A 16,323-nucleotide genomic window follows, 5' to 3' on the forward strand; every position below is an offset into this window, starting at 1 on the left:
CCCCACACCAAATCAGGTTGGCCCCAAATTTTAAAATTATTTTTACATATTTTATTTTATTAAATATATATATATATATATAAATAATTCAACCAATGCCAACCCCTACTTCAAGTATTTCTTGTACCGTAAAGATTATTAAATACATAAATATTCAACCAGCCACAATTATCTGCTGCATAACATTGTAATTTTAATCATTGACGTTTTTTTGTGGTTTATTGAACCATGCATATTTTATTTGCATACATATGTTTTTCCACTCGTATTGTTAAACCTCGTGCACTTGATGCATTTTCCGTTTTTTGCTGTGTTTTTTTATAATTGGTTATATATTATAGGCCCTTAATGTCATATTGTATGTAGAGTCGAGCTCAATTCGAACTCACTTGGTAAAACTCAACTCAAACTAGTTTGACTCTTTAATGAATGAGTTTAGTTAAAGACAAAAAAATGAAACCACTTAATTTAAGGAGTTGAGCTCCCCTATAATAGTAAAGTCGGTGAAAAGCAAATCCACCTGATCGAAGACACGCATTAGTGGTACTATTTCATTGTCGACAAATATCGTTCACCCGTAAATTTTATTTAATAGCATGTGTGTGTGGTGTGCACCGTATACAAAAACCCATCACCCTTAACGGGCTAACGAATGATCGACCAACGCAAGTAACTCATCAAGTTTTTTCCACAAGACAACGGCAACTCAGCAAAACCGCTGGAAATGCTGCCATTGCATATGAATGCTGTAATTATCATTCTACACGTCTATCCCAAGAGGGATGGTTGTATATATAATGATTTTTAATAACAATTTATATATCGACGTGCTATCGAATTTTAAGATATTTTGCACATGATACAACAATAGACGTGTAATTGGATGCATAAACAAATTACCCCGCTTCATCATATAAAAATGTATAAGTAGTATATGCAATTGGAACTTTTTTTATATTTAAATTCAATGGCCCATATGATTGCCATGAAATATAGTTTATAAGTGCTTGTTGTCCCTTTGATACTTTCATAGAGACGGCAGCTTATCACGGTCGCTTCATCATCGAACTGTAGTTCTGTATGCAAAGACAACCAAAATTTGGTCGGACATAAAGAAGCATTTTTTATTATAAAATTTTAACAGAAAAGCCCAACTTGAAATGATCCGAAAAAAAAAAAAAGCCGATAGATTTGCCAATCATCACAATGGAAGGAAGGACGAATATGTCATTCGACGATAAAAGCGGGACAAAAAAGTTATTGTTCCAGAAGATTCTGAAGGGCAAACTAGTCAAATAAAGGGCCATCGAGCCCCAGGGCCGTACCCTCGCCCGCGAGAGAAATCGTAACCCTAATTTCTCTTGCTCTCTCGTCCCTCGCTTTTCTCCCTCTCTTTCTCTGCCGCATCTCTCTCTCCCGCCATGGCCAAGAAGCGAAAGGCAGAACCCAAGCCCGAGCCAGAGCCCGAGGAGCCAACTCCCGTTGAAGAAGCACCCCCTGCCGATGCCGAGATGGTCGAAAACGCAGGCGCTGGTGACGCGGACACCCAGGGCACCCAGGACAGCGTTGCGGAGGAGGACGGCGAGGATGAATCCGACGAGGAGGATGGCGAGGAGGCACTCCAGAAGCTCCTGGAGCCCTTCGGCAAGGATCAGCTCGTCGAGCTACTCGTTGAATCGGCCCTCAAGTACGCCGACGTTCTCGACCGTATAAACGTGGTAGCCGACGTTGATCCCGCCCATAGGAAGATCTTCGTCCATGGCCTCGGCTGGGATACCACCGCCGAGACCCTGAAGAACGCGTTCAAGAAGTACGGGGAGATCGAGGACTGCAACGCCGTCACCGATAAGATCTCCGGCAAGTCGAAAGGATATGGGTTTATCCTCTTCAAGCACCGTAGCGGCGCTCGGAAGGCGCTGAAGGAACCGCAGAAGAAGATTGGCAACCGGATGACTGCCTGCCAGCTCGCCTCTGCTGGGCCGGTGCCGGCGACGCCACCGGTCTCTGAGTACACGCAAAGGAAGATCTATGTTAGCAACGTCTCGGCGGATATCGATCCGCAGAAGCTGCTACAGTTTTTCAACAAGTACGGAGAAATCGTAGAGGGACCGCTTGGCTTGGACAAACAGACTGGAAAGCCTAAGGGTTTCACACTTTTCGTTTACAAAACGATCGAGAGCGCTAAGAAAGCGCTCGAGGACCCGCATAAGAACTTCGAGGGGCATATCCTGCACTGCCAGAAGGCGATCGACGGGCCAAAACCGCCGAAGGTGCATCACCACAACCTGCCACCGAGCCATCAAGGTTTTCACAGGAACGAGAGTGCTGGCGGAGGATTTGGTCACGGAATCGGGAATTTGGGAAGCAGTGGTTCTGGTGGTAACCCTCTGATGTCTGGTGGGTTGGGGTTTAATCAGGCGGCTGCTGCTCCCGCGACTCTCAATCCAGCACTGGGTCAGGCTTTGACAGCGCTTTTGGCCACCCAGGGTGCTGGTCTTGGCTTGACGAATGTTCTAGCTTCGTTGAATCCGGCCCTCAACCCGAACCTGTCTTCCGCTGTCAATCAGACTGTCCCGTCTCCATTGGCGAGCAGTGCTCCACATGGCGGAGTGGGAGGGTTTGGTAATCAGCCAGGAGGTAATGCTAACCTGTACGGGAATCAGGCTGCTCTACCGTATCAAAACTCTGGTGGAAGGTCACAACAAGCTGGAGGCCCTATGGGTGGTGTGCCGCCGTATTTGGGGCATTAGGTACGATACTGTTCCGCTCTGAAAATTTCTTGAATAATCTATGTGATCTTTTACAGTTTCCTTGACGCATGCACTGGGGCGCTGGCTCCGTTTTACTTTTCGCATGCTTGCACACGCAAATATATAGCAATTGCACATGTTATGTGGGTGTATTTTGGTTGCCGAGGGGATTGGAGATTACCCGCCCACGAACCACCACGCCATCTTTAATTATTCATGTTCACACCTACATGCACAGGGACATGCCTGTTAAGTTTCTGTTATCAAAAACATGTTTTAGACATGCTTTGTTCACATAAGGTTGATGGGTTTTCGATTCGGTGATTTTGAATTGAAACATTGTGCGGTAGAATGGACCTACGAACGCTTAATTTTTTGATCCAAGGTGTTTTGAATCGACTAAATTTGAAAATATCTTTTAGCTGAATTAGTTACTTCATCATTGTGTTTTCTTCAAGTTAGCAACTATACGTTTCCACATTTTTCTATTATTATTCTTAATCGGGGGTCGGTTTGTGTGCAGCATCTTTTTAGTTACGATTTAATTTGAATCACATTACTTTGTCATATGGCCTTGCATGCGTTCTCATTTTCTTTCGAAGACCATGGCGACATCGACTACAGTAAAGAAACGCTATTGTCAGTTGCATTCGGAATGTTTTGAAAAGACATCTAAAAAGTGTTTTTGTGCGCTTGGTGACCGAGCAGAAGGCTTTCTAACCTCATGATACAGTCGTTCTACTTGATTTTCTGCTTCCCTTTTTTTTGTTCTTACTGAAGGCATGTCGGGGGACAGTAGCCAGTGTAACACTGATATCTTGGGGCCCTTAAATTGCAATTCTCGAGACCCATATTTGTTGTTGTTATTGTTGTCATTTTCCTAAATCAAGCTACCCTTTTTCTGACCACCCCTCATGCACGAAGGAGCTTTGGCCTTTAGGCTCATCTGTGATGCTTGCTACATGTTTTTTATTACATACATCTCAATTGAACAACTTTAGATTAAGTTAGCTAATATTGCTAGCTAGATGTCTCTGTGACTGTGTTTTGCGTCTCTTCTGGTTCTTGGCATCGTGGATGATTTTACTGCTCAGAACAGCAGATTGGAGAAATTAAAAGGGTGTTAGCTTAAATCACTCGAGGTATCACTAGAACGGAATTCTCCTTACTGGTTGAAGTTGTAGGTTTTCTTATGTTAGAATTCATATTGTTCCATTATGTTTGACATTGAAACACCATCCTTAGGCGCTCTCATGTTGGATCTGGATTAGGTGCACATTCTGTTATCATGTTACAGTTAGAGGCATTATTCATCCTTGTGAAAAAAAAATGACACGTGGGACATTGATAAAGATTTAGCAATTTGCATAGGTATGGATCAGTGTGATAGACTGGTAGTTAATGCTGTCTAAAGAGAAGTAGAATTGCTTTTACCCTTTTATAGAATGGCTTGGTCTAAATGGTTTTTGGTGCATAGGCCATTACTTTTGCTGTCAAGGCTTGATTTATCACTGTACAGAGGCTCCAAGAAGTACGCAATGATTGTCACCAATGCATCTGGGTTCTTCATTTTTCATTCACTATCATGGATTTTTAGGTGTTTATTGTAGCTACGGAGAAGTTAGTAATCGTTGCTGGTTTTTAATGGTTAAGGTTTCTTAATCAAATCTTTGATAATATTTTGAATACTAGTTTCTAGCAATCTTGAAATTCACTTATATTATCAAATTTTCGCACATTTGTTCATCTTCTTTTACTGCAAAATGCTATTATCTTGCACCTTTTCCATGATTCAAAGACCTGAAGATTTTAATCTTCAAAAGCAGTTGTTCTCTTGTTTTCAAATGATATTTATTTGACAATTTATTGTGCTAACATGCGATTTCTTTTTTCTATTGTATTTAGAAAACAAAGAGACTGCTTTATGAAACTGCTGCATTATATTTCTCTATTCATTTTTGCAGATGTTTCCTCGGTGCACCCGTTCCTAAAATTTTGGACAGTTGATTCTCCTCAAATTTCTGATATTGGCCCTCTTCATGAAAATGTTGCTTTTATTACTTCTGGCGAAGTGTAACCGGTGCAATGAGAGATTTGAAATTTAGTCATGTTACTTATTTATAAAAGTCCTATGGGTTTGAACTTTTGAACTTGTTTGTGCTAGTTAAAAACCATACAGTATGGTTTTGTAATTGGAACATCTGGGTTAATGCTTTCATTTCTCCCGTTTTAAAATTTATTTTGGTTGTCTATTATTGCGATCTGAGATTTGTTAACTATTGCTATCTTAGGGTTAATATTCGTAAGGCAAGTGGCTTTTTCCACTCGATACTGTCTTTAGCTTTATGGGTTATCATTTAGAGTACAAATTTTTTTGCATGTGGCTGTTCCTTACATTGATATTTTCTGTGGAGCTAAATTATCAGGAAAATTTATGTCTTCCTTTGGTGCCTGATCTTGTGCACCTTCCCCCTCCTCTCCTCCCCACTGCCACCTCTTCTCTCTCTCTTTGAAGTAAGTTGTTGGTAGGTTATCTATTATAGTTATATATGAAGGGACCACTATGCATCATCGGTGCTGCATGTGGTTGATCGTGTGTGGCTATTGATGAAGTAGCTTGATTATCTTGTCTGTATTGCAGGTTATTTCTTTGGAGACTTTCAACTAATCCGTTTCTTAACAGTATCATTTTCTAAAGCAGCCCCATATTAAATTGAAATTTTACCTAACAGTCAACATCTCTCCTACGAAAATTCACAAATCACAACTTTTTTTTGTTTCTTTTTTGCAGTTTTTTCTATTGAGTATTTTCACGCGTAGTAGTTTCTTTTTGTCCGTTTTTCTGCAGATCTGTACCCTTCGCAGACTTCTGCGTCGGTTACATTTTATCAGAGTAATTGTTTTTGCTGGAAAATTAATGTGTCGGGCACATGTGGACTTCAAACCACCAAGATTTTTTGTGTTCTATTCTATATGTGTGGTCGCCCGAAGTTTTTGTTGCTGATTGGGAATAAATAGACTAGCCACTGCAAGAAATTATTATTTTTTCTCTTAACGATCTCCCCTATGCTGAACACGGATTTTGGTGATATGAAATTAGTGGTTCTTTCATATACTTCCATGAATTCTAAGCATGGTTTGTCCCTCAAGCTCTGAGGAGGATTCTTTGGATGCCTTAAAAATCAGTTAGTCTTTGCAGCCAATTTCATATCGAGCAGCCCAAAAAATGTGCTAATGTTGATATTTTGGATTGTTTTCAAAGATACATAAAAATATATGGTAGACAAGTCATGGTACTCAAATTGATGGTTCTATCCTCCTTGTTCGGAGTAAAGTATGCAGTTTTTCACCCCGGCTATGTTGTTTGACGGGATTTTTGCTTTTATTTTATTGCCTTCTGAGCTTTTTCTCACACCTAACCTTCTGAACTTCATCTCACACCCAACACACTACAGAATTTTGGTTAAACGTCAGTGATAAGCGTGCATTTTCCGTTGGGATTCGTTGTTGCATCACTGCAGTTTTTGCGAAGGATTTTCGAAAGATAGAAAGAAAAACGATCTTTTGAGGCTTTTATTATTCACTTTACAAATTATAGACTAGGTTAGCCGGTGAGTTCCTTCTCGCGCGGTTCTTAACTTTGGGGCTTTGGTAGGGGATTTGGAACATTTTATTGGACTTTGTCTGCTTCCCTGTAGCTTCATCGACTGCTAGCTCAAGACATCGGAACTTTTTGGATGGAGAAAGGTATGCTATATAACTCTGCTTCTCATGTGAAAACGGTGAGACAGCAACTCACTTCTAAGCCACCTTTGTTTTTGTTGCTACTAGTATTTGCTGGATATAAATATTGGATTTTTTAGCATATGAATGCTGGCGTAGGTTGTTGATATTTTCTATTGGATTTATAGTTTTAAGCTGTCTTATATTTGCATAGGAAGAAAGCCCGAGTGACGTTTTCAACGCTCTATGCCTCTATCTCATCCATTCTGGATTTTCTATAAAGGATCTACTTTACTGTCAAAACGCCTGGGCCACTTTTGTCTAAGGAACGACAAAAATGACCTTTGACAGTGTAGGATAGATAGGCTAGAAATTCGGTCCATTTGGCGTACGTATTATCGGTTCTACTCTGACTTATAGCGTTATGTATTTGAAGGGTGATACCGATACGTGTATCAAATTGGTATTTACCAATTTTCCTCCTCTTGGTTATTTTTAGTATGATTATTTTCGCCGGGGAAGTCAGATTCTCAATTTTCAGTCGAGAGCGTTTGTGGAGGTGGTGCTGTCTTTGTTTTCAGAATTTTCTAGAAAGCGCCTCAACTTTGAAGTAAACGACCATAACAGTCGGTTGGTGCCCTGATTTTTAACACGAAGGACGGTTAGCTGAAAAATTTCGCCGACTTAATCGCCGGATTTTTGTTAATATTTTCTGCCTTTCTTGTGTCTTGCTGCCGTATAAGAAGAATGCTCTGTCAAAATGGGTAAGGTGTTGGGGGTATTAATTTTCCATTTAACCGTTAAACTCCTGTCCAATATTGGTGGCCGCCAGGGATTTATTCTCCTCGTCAGCCTTTCTCCTCGTCAGCCTCGGCCTCATCATAGGTCATTGCAATTTCATTTCAACTGCAGAGGGGAATTAGGCAAGTCGTTCCGCGTTCGTCCGTCGGTTGTCCGGTGAATTTATTTAGCTCTTGTTGACATTCTTTTTGTCTATACTGTACCTAGTTTGAGGAAATTATAACCTTATTACTTATGTGTGCGTGGGGCGACATTGTCCTGTCGAAATCCTCTTTCTGTTTGTAGGTTATCTGATTAATGAGGGGTTCGTTATTCTGCAATTTTGACTTGAAGTATCGAATTAGAATGGTGAGGAGCTAATGATGGACTTTTTTTCCGTATGACGTGATGGTGTGAGGATGTGATAGGTGATGGGAATGGAGGGGTGTTGCAAGGTCATTTTGACACACTTGCCCAGGCCTTGAAGTTTGCGTCTCCGTGGATCTGTTGTCACATCACAAGTCTGCCTGTATCTTAACAAGTATGAGAATGATTCTTATGGTTCCTTGAAAGTTCGAATTGAGTCCGAAATTATTTTGGTGAGAGATTTAAGTTTGTAAACTGAGGCTTCCGGAACTGGTTGAGCACTTCTCGTCAAACTACCAAATCCTTAAATGCTTCAGGTGAAAGAAGATGAAGCTTGTTAGAGGTTCGAACCTTCATAGGCTGTTTGAAGCGCCGTTATCTCTGTTTGTGGGCATCTAAACCACGTTAAAGCGTTTTGTGTTAAATCCTGTCCGTTAATCCTCTTTCTGATTGGCCTTGACGGTGTTGAATAGTATCCATGGGGTTATATTGCTGCCTGTGGAAGCATTAAGTATTGCATGAAAATGTAAAGGGTACCCTTGAGTCACCTTTCATTTTAATATTCGTGCGTTAATGTGTGCCATCTCTTGCGGCTTTCTTACAGTTTTGGTTGGATCGATTGGCAATCGTCGTGTTACTGCTATGTGGCTTGCTGTCATGCTGATCGACGCTTGCGTTAAATCGTGTGGCTTCGTTGTTGCAAAACGTGATAACAATTGACTTTGGCGGTTTTGGGTGGTCATCTCTCTCTCTCTCTCTCTCTCTCTCTCTCTCTGAGTTGTTGACCTGCAAGGAACGGTAGTCTGGTCTTTGTTGGTTTTATATTAAAAGGGTTAAGCGCCACTTAATTTTCCTTTTTTTATTTTCTGGATATGATGTCGCCGTTTCGCCTGGACGGCCTTATTTGTTTTGCTTTAAGTAATTCAGCGTAATCTCGACCCGTCTCGCTCGTTATCTTTCTTGCTGGGAGTGATGAATTATCGATCAATAGTTTCCATCTAATTTACCAATTGGGGTGTTTCATCCTAACTGATTATCCTGTTTGGCTCATATCCGTTGATATGTGTTATTAATTGGAACACGTCCCGATCGTCTTAATCGTTTTGCAAAGGAGAGATGTCGATGGCTTGTTTTGGTTCTGAGTCTGGTCAAGGAATGAAGTCTCTGGTGATGTTAGATCTGCTTGAAAATGATACTAAGTGGACGAGGGTTTCCAAGAGTGCTTCTCAAACGGAAGAGACGGCGACCATCCGCGTTATAATTGGTTTATTGTTAAAAAAATGGCATACTAGCTGCTTAGATTGCTTGATATGACTTTAGGTAGGTGATGTTGCGGAAAGCAATTTCTGACTGATAACATAAAAGGGAAATTACGAGGCGTACATGCGCTGTGCTTCATGAGATGAAGGCATGAAGCATTTCATAAGTCAGTCTTCGATGCGCACATATATAATATTGTCGTAATATTATGTGCTGATGTCTATTTGGTTGTCAAAAATTCATCTCTAAATGCGTCATCAATTGTGTTAAAAACACAAGTGTTACACCATTATACATTGTTGTTAATGTTTATGTGACGACTATGTTTGTGTGATAGATTTTTAACTTTTCATCAGCGATCATATGTGGTTCATGGTATTGTACACGTAGTGAGTCGGGACGGTGGGAGAAATATGACCGAACCAATGTTGTTTGCGTCTTCAATTTCAAGTGAAATTTTGGGTTGTTGCTGAAGGCCATTGAGTCTTTACGAAGCGTCTTAAAGGGTCTGTTCGTGCTGTCATCGGGGCGGGCTGTCCGGAAACGAGTGCCATGGACATCGCATCGCATCACGTCCGCTTGTGTCGGGCAATGCATTCCTAGGGGCGATGAAAACATAACGACGAGGTCACGAGAGTCGAGACCCCGTAAGGCCGAACCAATATGAATCAGTCTAAACGACTCCACGTTGGTCGAGCCATGAATAAAGATATTATTAATTTGTTAATACAAAAATTAAACTTATAAATGGTTCTTAACCCTCTGCTAATGATCCCTAGAAAGCAGTTTATTATTGCATGAAACGGGAGGTGCTTAGATTGGAGACTCGATTCAAAATGTCATTTAGAGCGACCCTAGTATTACCACAAATCAATTAGTAACACTAAACCGGTCCTTTTGGGTGAACCAATATGCTGATATGCTATTCAGACTTGAAGATCTGAGCAAATACCTGGGTGTAGTTTTACGGTATGAGTTCTAGGACGGATGTGGTATGATCGTGTTACGCTAAATACCCGTATCCGACGTTTGCCGTAAAACCCTAGGTTCTGCCCCCACTTTTCTCCTCCTCTTGCTTTTCCTCGGTTCTTTCTGTTCTGTACCGGCGAGCGGCATCGATGGCGAAGAAGCGAAAGGCTCCTCCAAAGGTTGAACCTCCTCCACCGGAAGAGTCCTCTTCCTCAGAGGAAGAAGAGGAGGAGGAGGAGGAGGAGGTGGAGGAAGTAGAAGAAGAAGAAGTAGAAGTAGAAGAAGAAGCAGAGGAGGAGGAGGAGGAGGAGGAGGAGGAGGAGGAAGAAGAAGAAGAAGAAGAAGAAGAAGCAGAGGAAGAAGAAGAAGAGAAAGAGAAAAAAGAACGTGCAAAAGAGGAAGAAGAGGGACGGGAAGAAGACGAAAGCGATGGAGAGGAGGAGGAGGAGCAAGATGCGGCAGCCTCGAACTCAGGGAAGAAGAATAAAAGAAACAAGCGAAAGGATCTGGTGAGAAAGCTTCTGGAGCCCTTCGGGAAGGACCAGCTGGTGGACATCCTGATGCAGGCATGTGCGAAGAACCCTAAGATCGTCGACCGCATCAACTCCGTTGCTGACACGGACCCTTCCCAGCGGAAGATCTTCATCCACGGTCTTGGCTGGGACGCCACCACCGAGCAGGTTCTCTCCGTCTTCAAGAAATTCGGCCCCATCGAGGAGTGCAAACTCGTTACGGACCGGGCCACCGGCCGATCCAAGGGCTATGCTTTCCTCATCTACAAGCACCGCGCCGGCGCACAGAAGGCGCTGAAGCAGCCGCAGAAGAAGGTGGGCTCGCGAATGACCGCATGCCAGCTTGCCTCCGACGGCCCGGTGCCCTCGCAACCTGTGTTCGATGCTTCCGACCGGAAGGTTTTCGTGAGTAATGTGCCGCCGGAGGTGAACGTCGACAAGCTTCGTATTCTGTTCCAGAAATTTGGAGAGCTTGAGGAAGGGCCGCTGGGGCTGGATCGAGTTACCGGGAGGCCGAGGGGATTCGCAATCTTCATCTACAAGACTGTCGATGGCGCAAGGAGGGCGCTGGAGGAGCCGTACAAGCTTCTGGAAGGACACCAGCTTCATTGTCAGAAGGCCGTTGACGGTTTCAAGCCAGGCGCCGCCAAGGCTGCAACCACACCGCAGGCGGTTGTGCCGATGGTGGGAGCTGCGACGGCTTTGCCACCGAACGACCTCGCTCTCACTCACACAGGCGGTTCTCTTTTGGGGTTGCCAAATTCCTTGGGTCAAGGGGTTGGTCAGAACATGAATCCGATGCTGACAGGCGCAAGTGCTGCAGGACTCGGGATTTCTCCGGTGATGAATACTGTGAATCCAACTGGCATCTCTCCTCGGGTCAACCCGGCACTGCCGACTTCGGTTGCGACCGGTGGATCCGCATTGGGCGGGCTTTACGGAGCCCAGGCATCGGTTAACAACGCGAGCCCTAATATCATGAGTAGTTATGGTTCGCAAGCAGCTTTTCAGGGGCTCGGTCCTTACCAGGGTGCTAGTCAGATAGGTCAATCGGCAGCAACTAGGACACAACCTGGTGTGGGATCGTTGGGTGGCTTTTCATCATACCTGGGGCGTTAGGTACTGTTGCAGTGTTTTCCCTTCCTGTAGTTTGATGATATATGGTTATTCTTCTTTTGCTCATGGTACTGAGTATCTTTCACAGTTTGAGCTATGTTGGAAAGTATTTTTCATTATGACAGTTTATCATCTTTTAAAAAGCTTTCCCTTGTCGTGTGAGATCCGCTTCTATCTGTTTATTTGACAATAGCAAAACTAAGAGCAGTTTGCTCCATTTAACTGTTGATGGCGAGAAATATTACTACTTATATTTGTTTGCAGATTAGTTTTGATGTCTCCTGTCTTAAGCAGTTGTCCCTTTTTATATTTTTGGTTGGTTGATTCGGCCAAAAACTGTTGTAACTTGTTGCTCTCATCGTTACTAATGTGCAACTGTCTAGTAATTTCTAGCTAGGGCCTTTTCATCTATTTCTTAATTGAAATTTGTGGTTTATAAATCTTTCCTTGCATTTTTCTTTCTCGGGAAAGGTTTGCTTGAACGTAGATCACATTATCCTGTCCGTGGATGCTGGCTAGCGATGTGTTCAGTGGCAAACATCTGCCAAGAAAGTTTTGAAGCCTATTTAACGAAATGAGCTGCATTTGTGTCATTTGAGGAAAATGGTGGCTAAGTGTTGCCATGATACCCATGAAACGTTGTTTGTTTCCACATCCTCACTAGGTATCAAATCTGTTGTTGAAACATATTCTGATTTAATTCATAGATAGAGATAGAAGGTTGATTTTCTGAATCACACCAGCATGAGGTAGGCAATCTATTATTTAGTTTGATTCTGATTTGATGAATAGATGGGGATAGAAGGTCGATTTTGCTGTTCTGATTGATGACCTATTTGGAATAGGTATATATATGGGCCAGATTTTGTTTGAGTGGCTGTGCGAATTAAAAGGTTTTTCATTAATCAGCCTAGTATGAAAATTAGGAAGACATTGATTTGCTCCATTACTGAAATATGAGAAAACTGTCACTCATTTAGAAGAAAATCACAAGCTTGTGGAGGAACTTAATGAATACAAAATTCTTTAATTGTGAAGGAAGGGAAGAGATCATGCACTTGCTTTAAAGTCTTCTTTCAAAACAAGGGAAGAGATGTAATGCTAGCTTGAGATGTCTGTGACTCTGTAGACATTTTAGACCGATGAATGGCACATTGATTTCATTGTACCATTTTTTCCACTGTTCTGAATGTTAAACTGAAGGTTATTCTTAATAATCATTATCAGTGAGATCTTTCTGTAACTTTCCTAGCATATGAGAGGAAGCGAGAGATGGAGTTAAGGTTTAGAGGTTAAACCGTTAAAAGTGACAAGTGAAAAAAGGATCGGGAATATTGGTGGCTCTAGCCTGAGGATTTTTTATTTCATCGGCTATATATATATATATATATATATATAATATAGTTTTGTTATTGTGTTAACTTTTGCTTTAATTACTTTTTGTTGTGAACTTTTTGATTAATACATAAAACTGTTACTCTATTTTATATATCTGTTGTTAGTCTTCCAACAGCCGTTATTACTTGCTTGCTATGTCACACGGCTACGGGTACACGGCAATTTTATATTTTAAAAAATTAAAAATGGTAATAAAATAAAATAAAAAAAACAGATGCACATAGCATTGAAAAAGAGGAGAGGATCAAGATCGACAGATTAACCATCCAATCTTCAAACGAAAACATCCCCAAATCGGCAAATGCAAAAAAAAAAACCCCAAATGAAGCATGAAACCCTAACTTCTAATATCGAAAAGAAAAAAAAACACTTACCTGTCTGTCGTCGGCTGCCGCCGGACCGTGGATCGCTGGACCTCGTTGCCGTCGCCCGCCATTGCTGAACTCTGCTGTCGCCGGTTACAAGTCGTCGAGCGTAAAGGTCGAGCGTGAAAGCATAAAGAAGTCGAGGGTTAAAAAGAATATCGGGTTAGGAAAGTGGTTCGGATCGGGTCTGACCCAGACCCAATCCAAAACGTATCTTGCCGTGTCCAAGTGTCGGAGTGTCGACGTTGGTATGCGGCCCATTTTGCCGTGTCCGTGTGTCTTAGCTTGCTGGTTGCTGCTTGCTATCACTTGACTGTGTTCCTTCCTCTAAATTTTTTTATGCAAAAATGATTCTTTTGTGGACAAATCTTTCAAAAAGATATATAATGTGACTGAATTGCATCTTTAGATCTTTGGTTTTCTAATACAATTTTTTCACTAATATCCAATTGGTCAATGTGATATTAGCTACAATTGTGCAGCACTTGAAAGTTGCAGCCACCAACAGTTGAACAATCATTAGGGTCACAGGTGCAGCACTTGAAAGTCGCTGTCACCGCAGCTGGGGTTAAAATGCATTCTTCTAATGCAGGAGATTTGGGAAAATTGTTGGTGTATTAGACAGAAGTAATTGTGATTGATTGTTGCACTGAGTACTGTTTTTTCAAATGAAATGTGTCTTTCATCCCTTGTGCACTGCTCCAACATGGCTATGAAAGCCAATTGATCTGCAAAGATTGCTGTGTGAGTTTCTGAAGAAATTTGTACAAAACTAAGCCACTTCTCTTTTAAGTGTATCTGCATCATGGGTGCCCTGCTTTTTCTTCAAATGTGATTTTCTTAATGTCCCATCTGTCTTTTTTGTTTTTTGTTTCTTCCTCAGCATTGTTTGGACATTTGCTTCATCCTTCAAGGTGTTGAATAAAACGTGTTTTGTTGAGAGGCTATCCTGAGTGTCCATCAGATCCTTGTACTCTGTCAACTCTTCCTCTTCTTTTGCTTTGTTAGTTTTTTTGATACACAGAGCCTTCAAGTGCCCGAGTATGATCATCCTGTTCTTGTCGGTCTCTATTCTGAATTGGACTCTCAAATATGCTGGTTTCTTCTTCATGGCCATGTGGCTATCTTCCAAGTGCATGCACAGAGCATTTATCTGTTGATGAAGAGTTTTGAGAGTTGGTGGGTGGTTAAACGTTTTGGAATCTACAATTGCGGTTTGGGTCAGTGCAGGATCTGTTATAGCCAAAAGTTGCAAACTCATGCACAATCCATCCCCACGTGCAAATTTACGTTGTTGCTAGGAATTTCCTTCTGGAATCTTTTTTTTTTTTGTTTAGCTAATGCCAGTATCACTTGTCTTCAGCTGATCATGATTTTTAACTGTGTTTGTCCAAGGTATGATTAGTTAAAGAAGTCTTTCTTTTAGATTCATCCCTTACTGGCAGTTTAACAAAATTCATGCTTCTTTTTATTGCTGTTAAGTGTTAACGAGTCTATGTTTGCTCGTTAAGTGTTGCTATCTCTCTCGTGGTTAAATGTATTTATTGGTTACTTTTCATTCGACTTAAGTATCTCACTACAAAGTCGGGCTGAATTTATCACCCCAAGGAAGGCCAGTATGAATGCGTTCATCGCCTATAAATCAAACCGGTCACTTCTGAAAAGCTTACTAAAGGAAGCAATATTTCTCAGAAAGAGGCGCTTACAACTGCTGCTGGTACCGGTTGACCTGCTTAAAGCTTTTATTTGTGAGAGGCCAAGATTCAAGAAACGTTGATGCCCATGATGCTTCTCCAACTTATTAGAGATGCTTGATTGTTTCGTCCTTACATGAAAAATAGGTTTTATAACTGAGAATGTTATTACTTGTTTATAGCTTGTTTTCACTTTTGGGGCCCTGATGTTGCTGTGACATTTGCATTCATTTGCATTGCCGATGAAGTGGATAATGTAACTTCATTCTTAAAATCATATTGCCACCTTCCACTTCCTTTGAACAAAAGATTGCTTCTCTCTTTGCACGGCAAATAACGGCGGAAAAGTCGAATCTGTTTTCAACCTGTGATCTTGTAACTTCATAACCGTATTTTGCCAATGCATGGAACCGTGGTTTTTTCTATGTACAATTTGATATTCTCATCAAATAAAAAGAATTTTCTACCACCGATAGACCCCGTCCGGGTAACACGATTTAATTACATCTTACTAAACAGCCATTGGTATTGCCGTGAGGATTTAATTTCCTTTTGCCTGAAGTAATTCTCCCTTTCTGCGTTCGTCCTTGGCAGGGCATCCACGTCCATCTTAACTTTTCACCCTTTTTCATGGTGGAGAAATCTTACCATTTATTTGATGGGAGGTGAGGGACCTGTCTGCCCTGGTTTCAAGTATTTCTGCGACGATCTTCTTTCTAATAACGTGAAATATCAATGGTGATGATCTCGTAGACCTCGGAAGACATTTAAATGACCAAATGCCAGAAGGTGCAGGGTGTGTTGGTATGAAAAATGTTGAAAAGAACTCACTGCAGTGAAGGTAAAAAGTTTGTTCTTCAATTTTCTGTAGGACGGTGCTTGATTGGCTGAAAAAAAATATTGAGAACTGAACATCTTCCTATATGAACGGAAAGTGAAAAATTTCATGGAAAGAATTTAAAGCTTTTAACAGGTGAAGACTTAAGGGTGTACAAGAAAAGTGAATCTTGTGTCATCAATGATAAGCACATTGTACTCTTGCAACCAATGTTTTTAATATATATATATATATATATATATATATATATATATATATATATATATATATATTTAAAAATTACATTGTATTTCTTTTGTTAAAATCTGTAGCTGTCACTCATATCATATCATTTGTTCTGAAACAACAACATGAAAATCTTGTGTGACGTATTTCCCAAATATAACATTCTTCTTATCAAACATTTTGTTAAAGCCACTTCTATCTCTTCATCCCTTTGGTCGCTGACCTTGAAAATATAAAGATCATGCTCAATGTTGCCAAAAGCTTGTTTGGATCAATTCCGTATTGCCTCTACAAATTTTAGGTTTTTATTAAAAATGAACAAGGGAC

The 16,323-nt window shown here is 41.2% G+C and overlaps 2 protein-coding genes across 15 annotated transcripts; both read left to right on the top strand.

Annotated features, from left to right (window-relative positions):
* The first annotated feature begins 1,321 nt into the window (after window positions 1-1,321).
* LOC116253718 (UBP1-associated protein 2A-like) lies at window positions 1,322-8,202 on the top strand. Of its 2 annotated transcripts, none has more exons than XM_031628703.2 (2): window positions 1,322-2,750; window positions 7,682-8,202. In XM_031628703.2, exon 1 carries the CDS (start codon window positions 1,422-1,424, stop codon window positions 2,748-2,750), a length of 1,329 nt encoding a protein of 442 aa, XP_031484563.1. In that variant the 5' UTR covers window positions 1,322-1,421; the 3' UTR covers window positions 7,682-8,202. The 2 variants fall into 2 exon arrangements, with proteins under 2 accessions (XP_031484563.1, XP_031484557.1); XM_031628697.2 differs by lacking the exon at window positions 7,682-8,202 and adding an exon at window positions 4,715-4,989.
* Window positions 8,203-9,897: 1,695 nt separating this feature from the next.
* LOC116253692 (UBP1-associated protein 2A-like) lies at window positions 9,898-15,911 on the top strand. 13 transcript variants are annotated; one of them, XM_050078314.1, is made up of 3 exons: window positions 9,899-10,123; window positions 10,169-11,479; window positions 14,809-15,241. In XM_050078314.1, exons 1-2 carry the CDS (start codon window positions 9,998-10,000, stop codon window positions 11,477-11,479), a joined length of 1,437 nt encoding a protein of 478 aa, XP_049934271.1. In that variant the 5' UTR covers window positions 9,899-9,997; the 3' UTR covers window positions 14,809-15,241. The 13 variants fall into 13 exon arrangements, with proteins under 13 accessions (XP_031484546.1, XP_031484493.1, XP_031484521.1 ...); XM_050078317.1 differs by having other exon boundaries at window positions 10,172-11,479; XM_050078321.1 differs by having other exon boundaries at window positions 9,899-10,093; window positions 10,166-11,479.
* The last annotated feature ends 412 nt before the right edge of the window (window positions 15,912-16,323 follow it).

The sequence above is a fragment of the Nymphaea colorata genome, chromosome 1 (assembly GCF_008831285.2).
Source record: "Nymphaea colorata isolate Beijing-Zhang1983 chromosome 1, ASM883128v2, whole genome shotgun sequence".
In the NCBI taxonomy this organism is placed as follows: domain Eukaryota; kingdom Viridiplantae; phylum Streptophyta; class Magnoliopsida; order Nymphaeales; family Nymphaeaceae; genus Nymphaea; species Nymphaea colorata.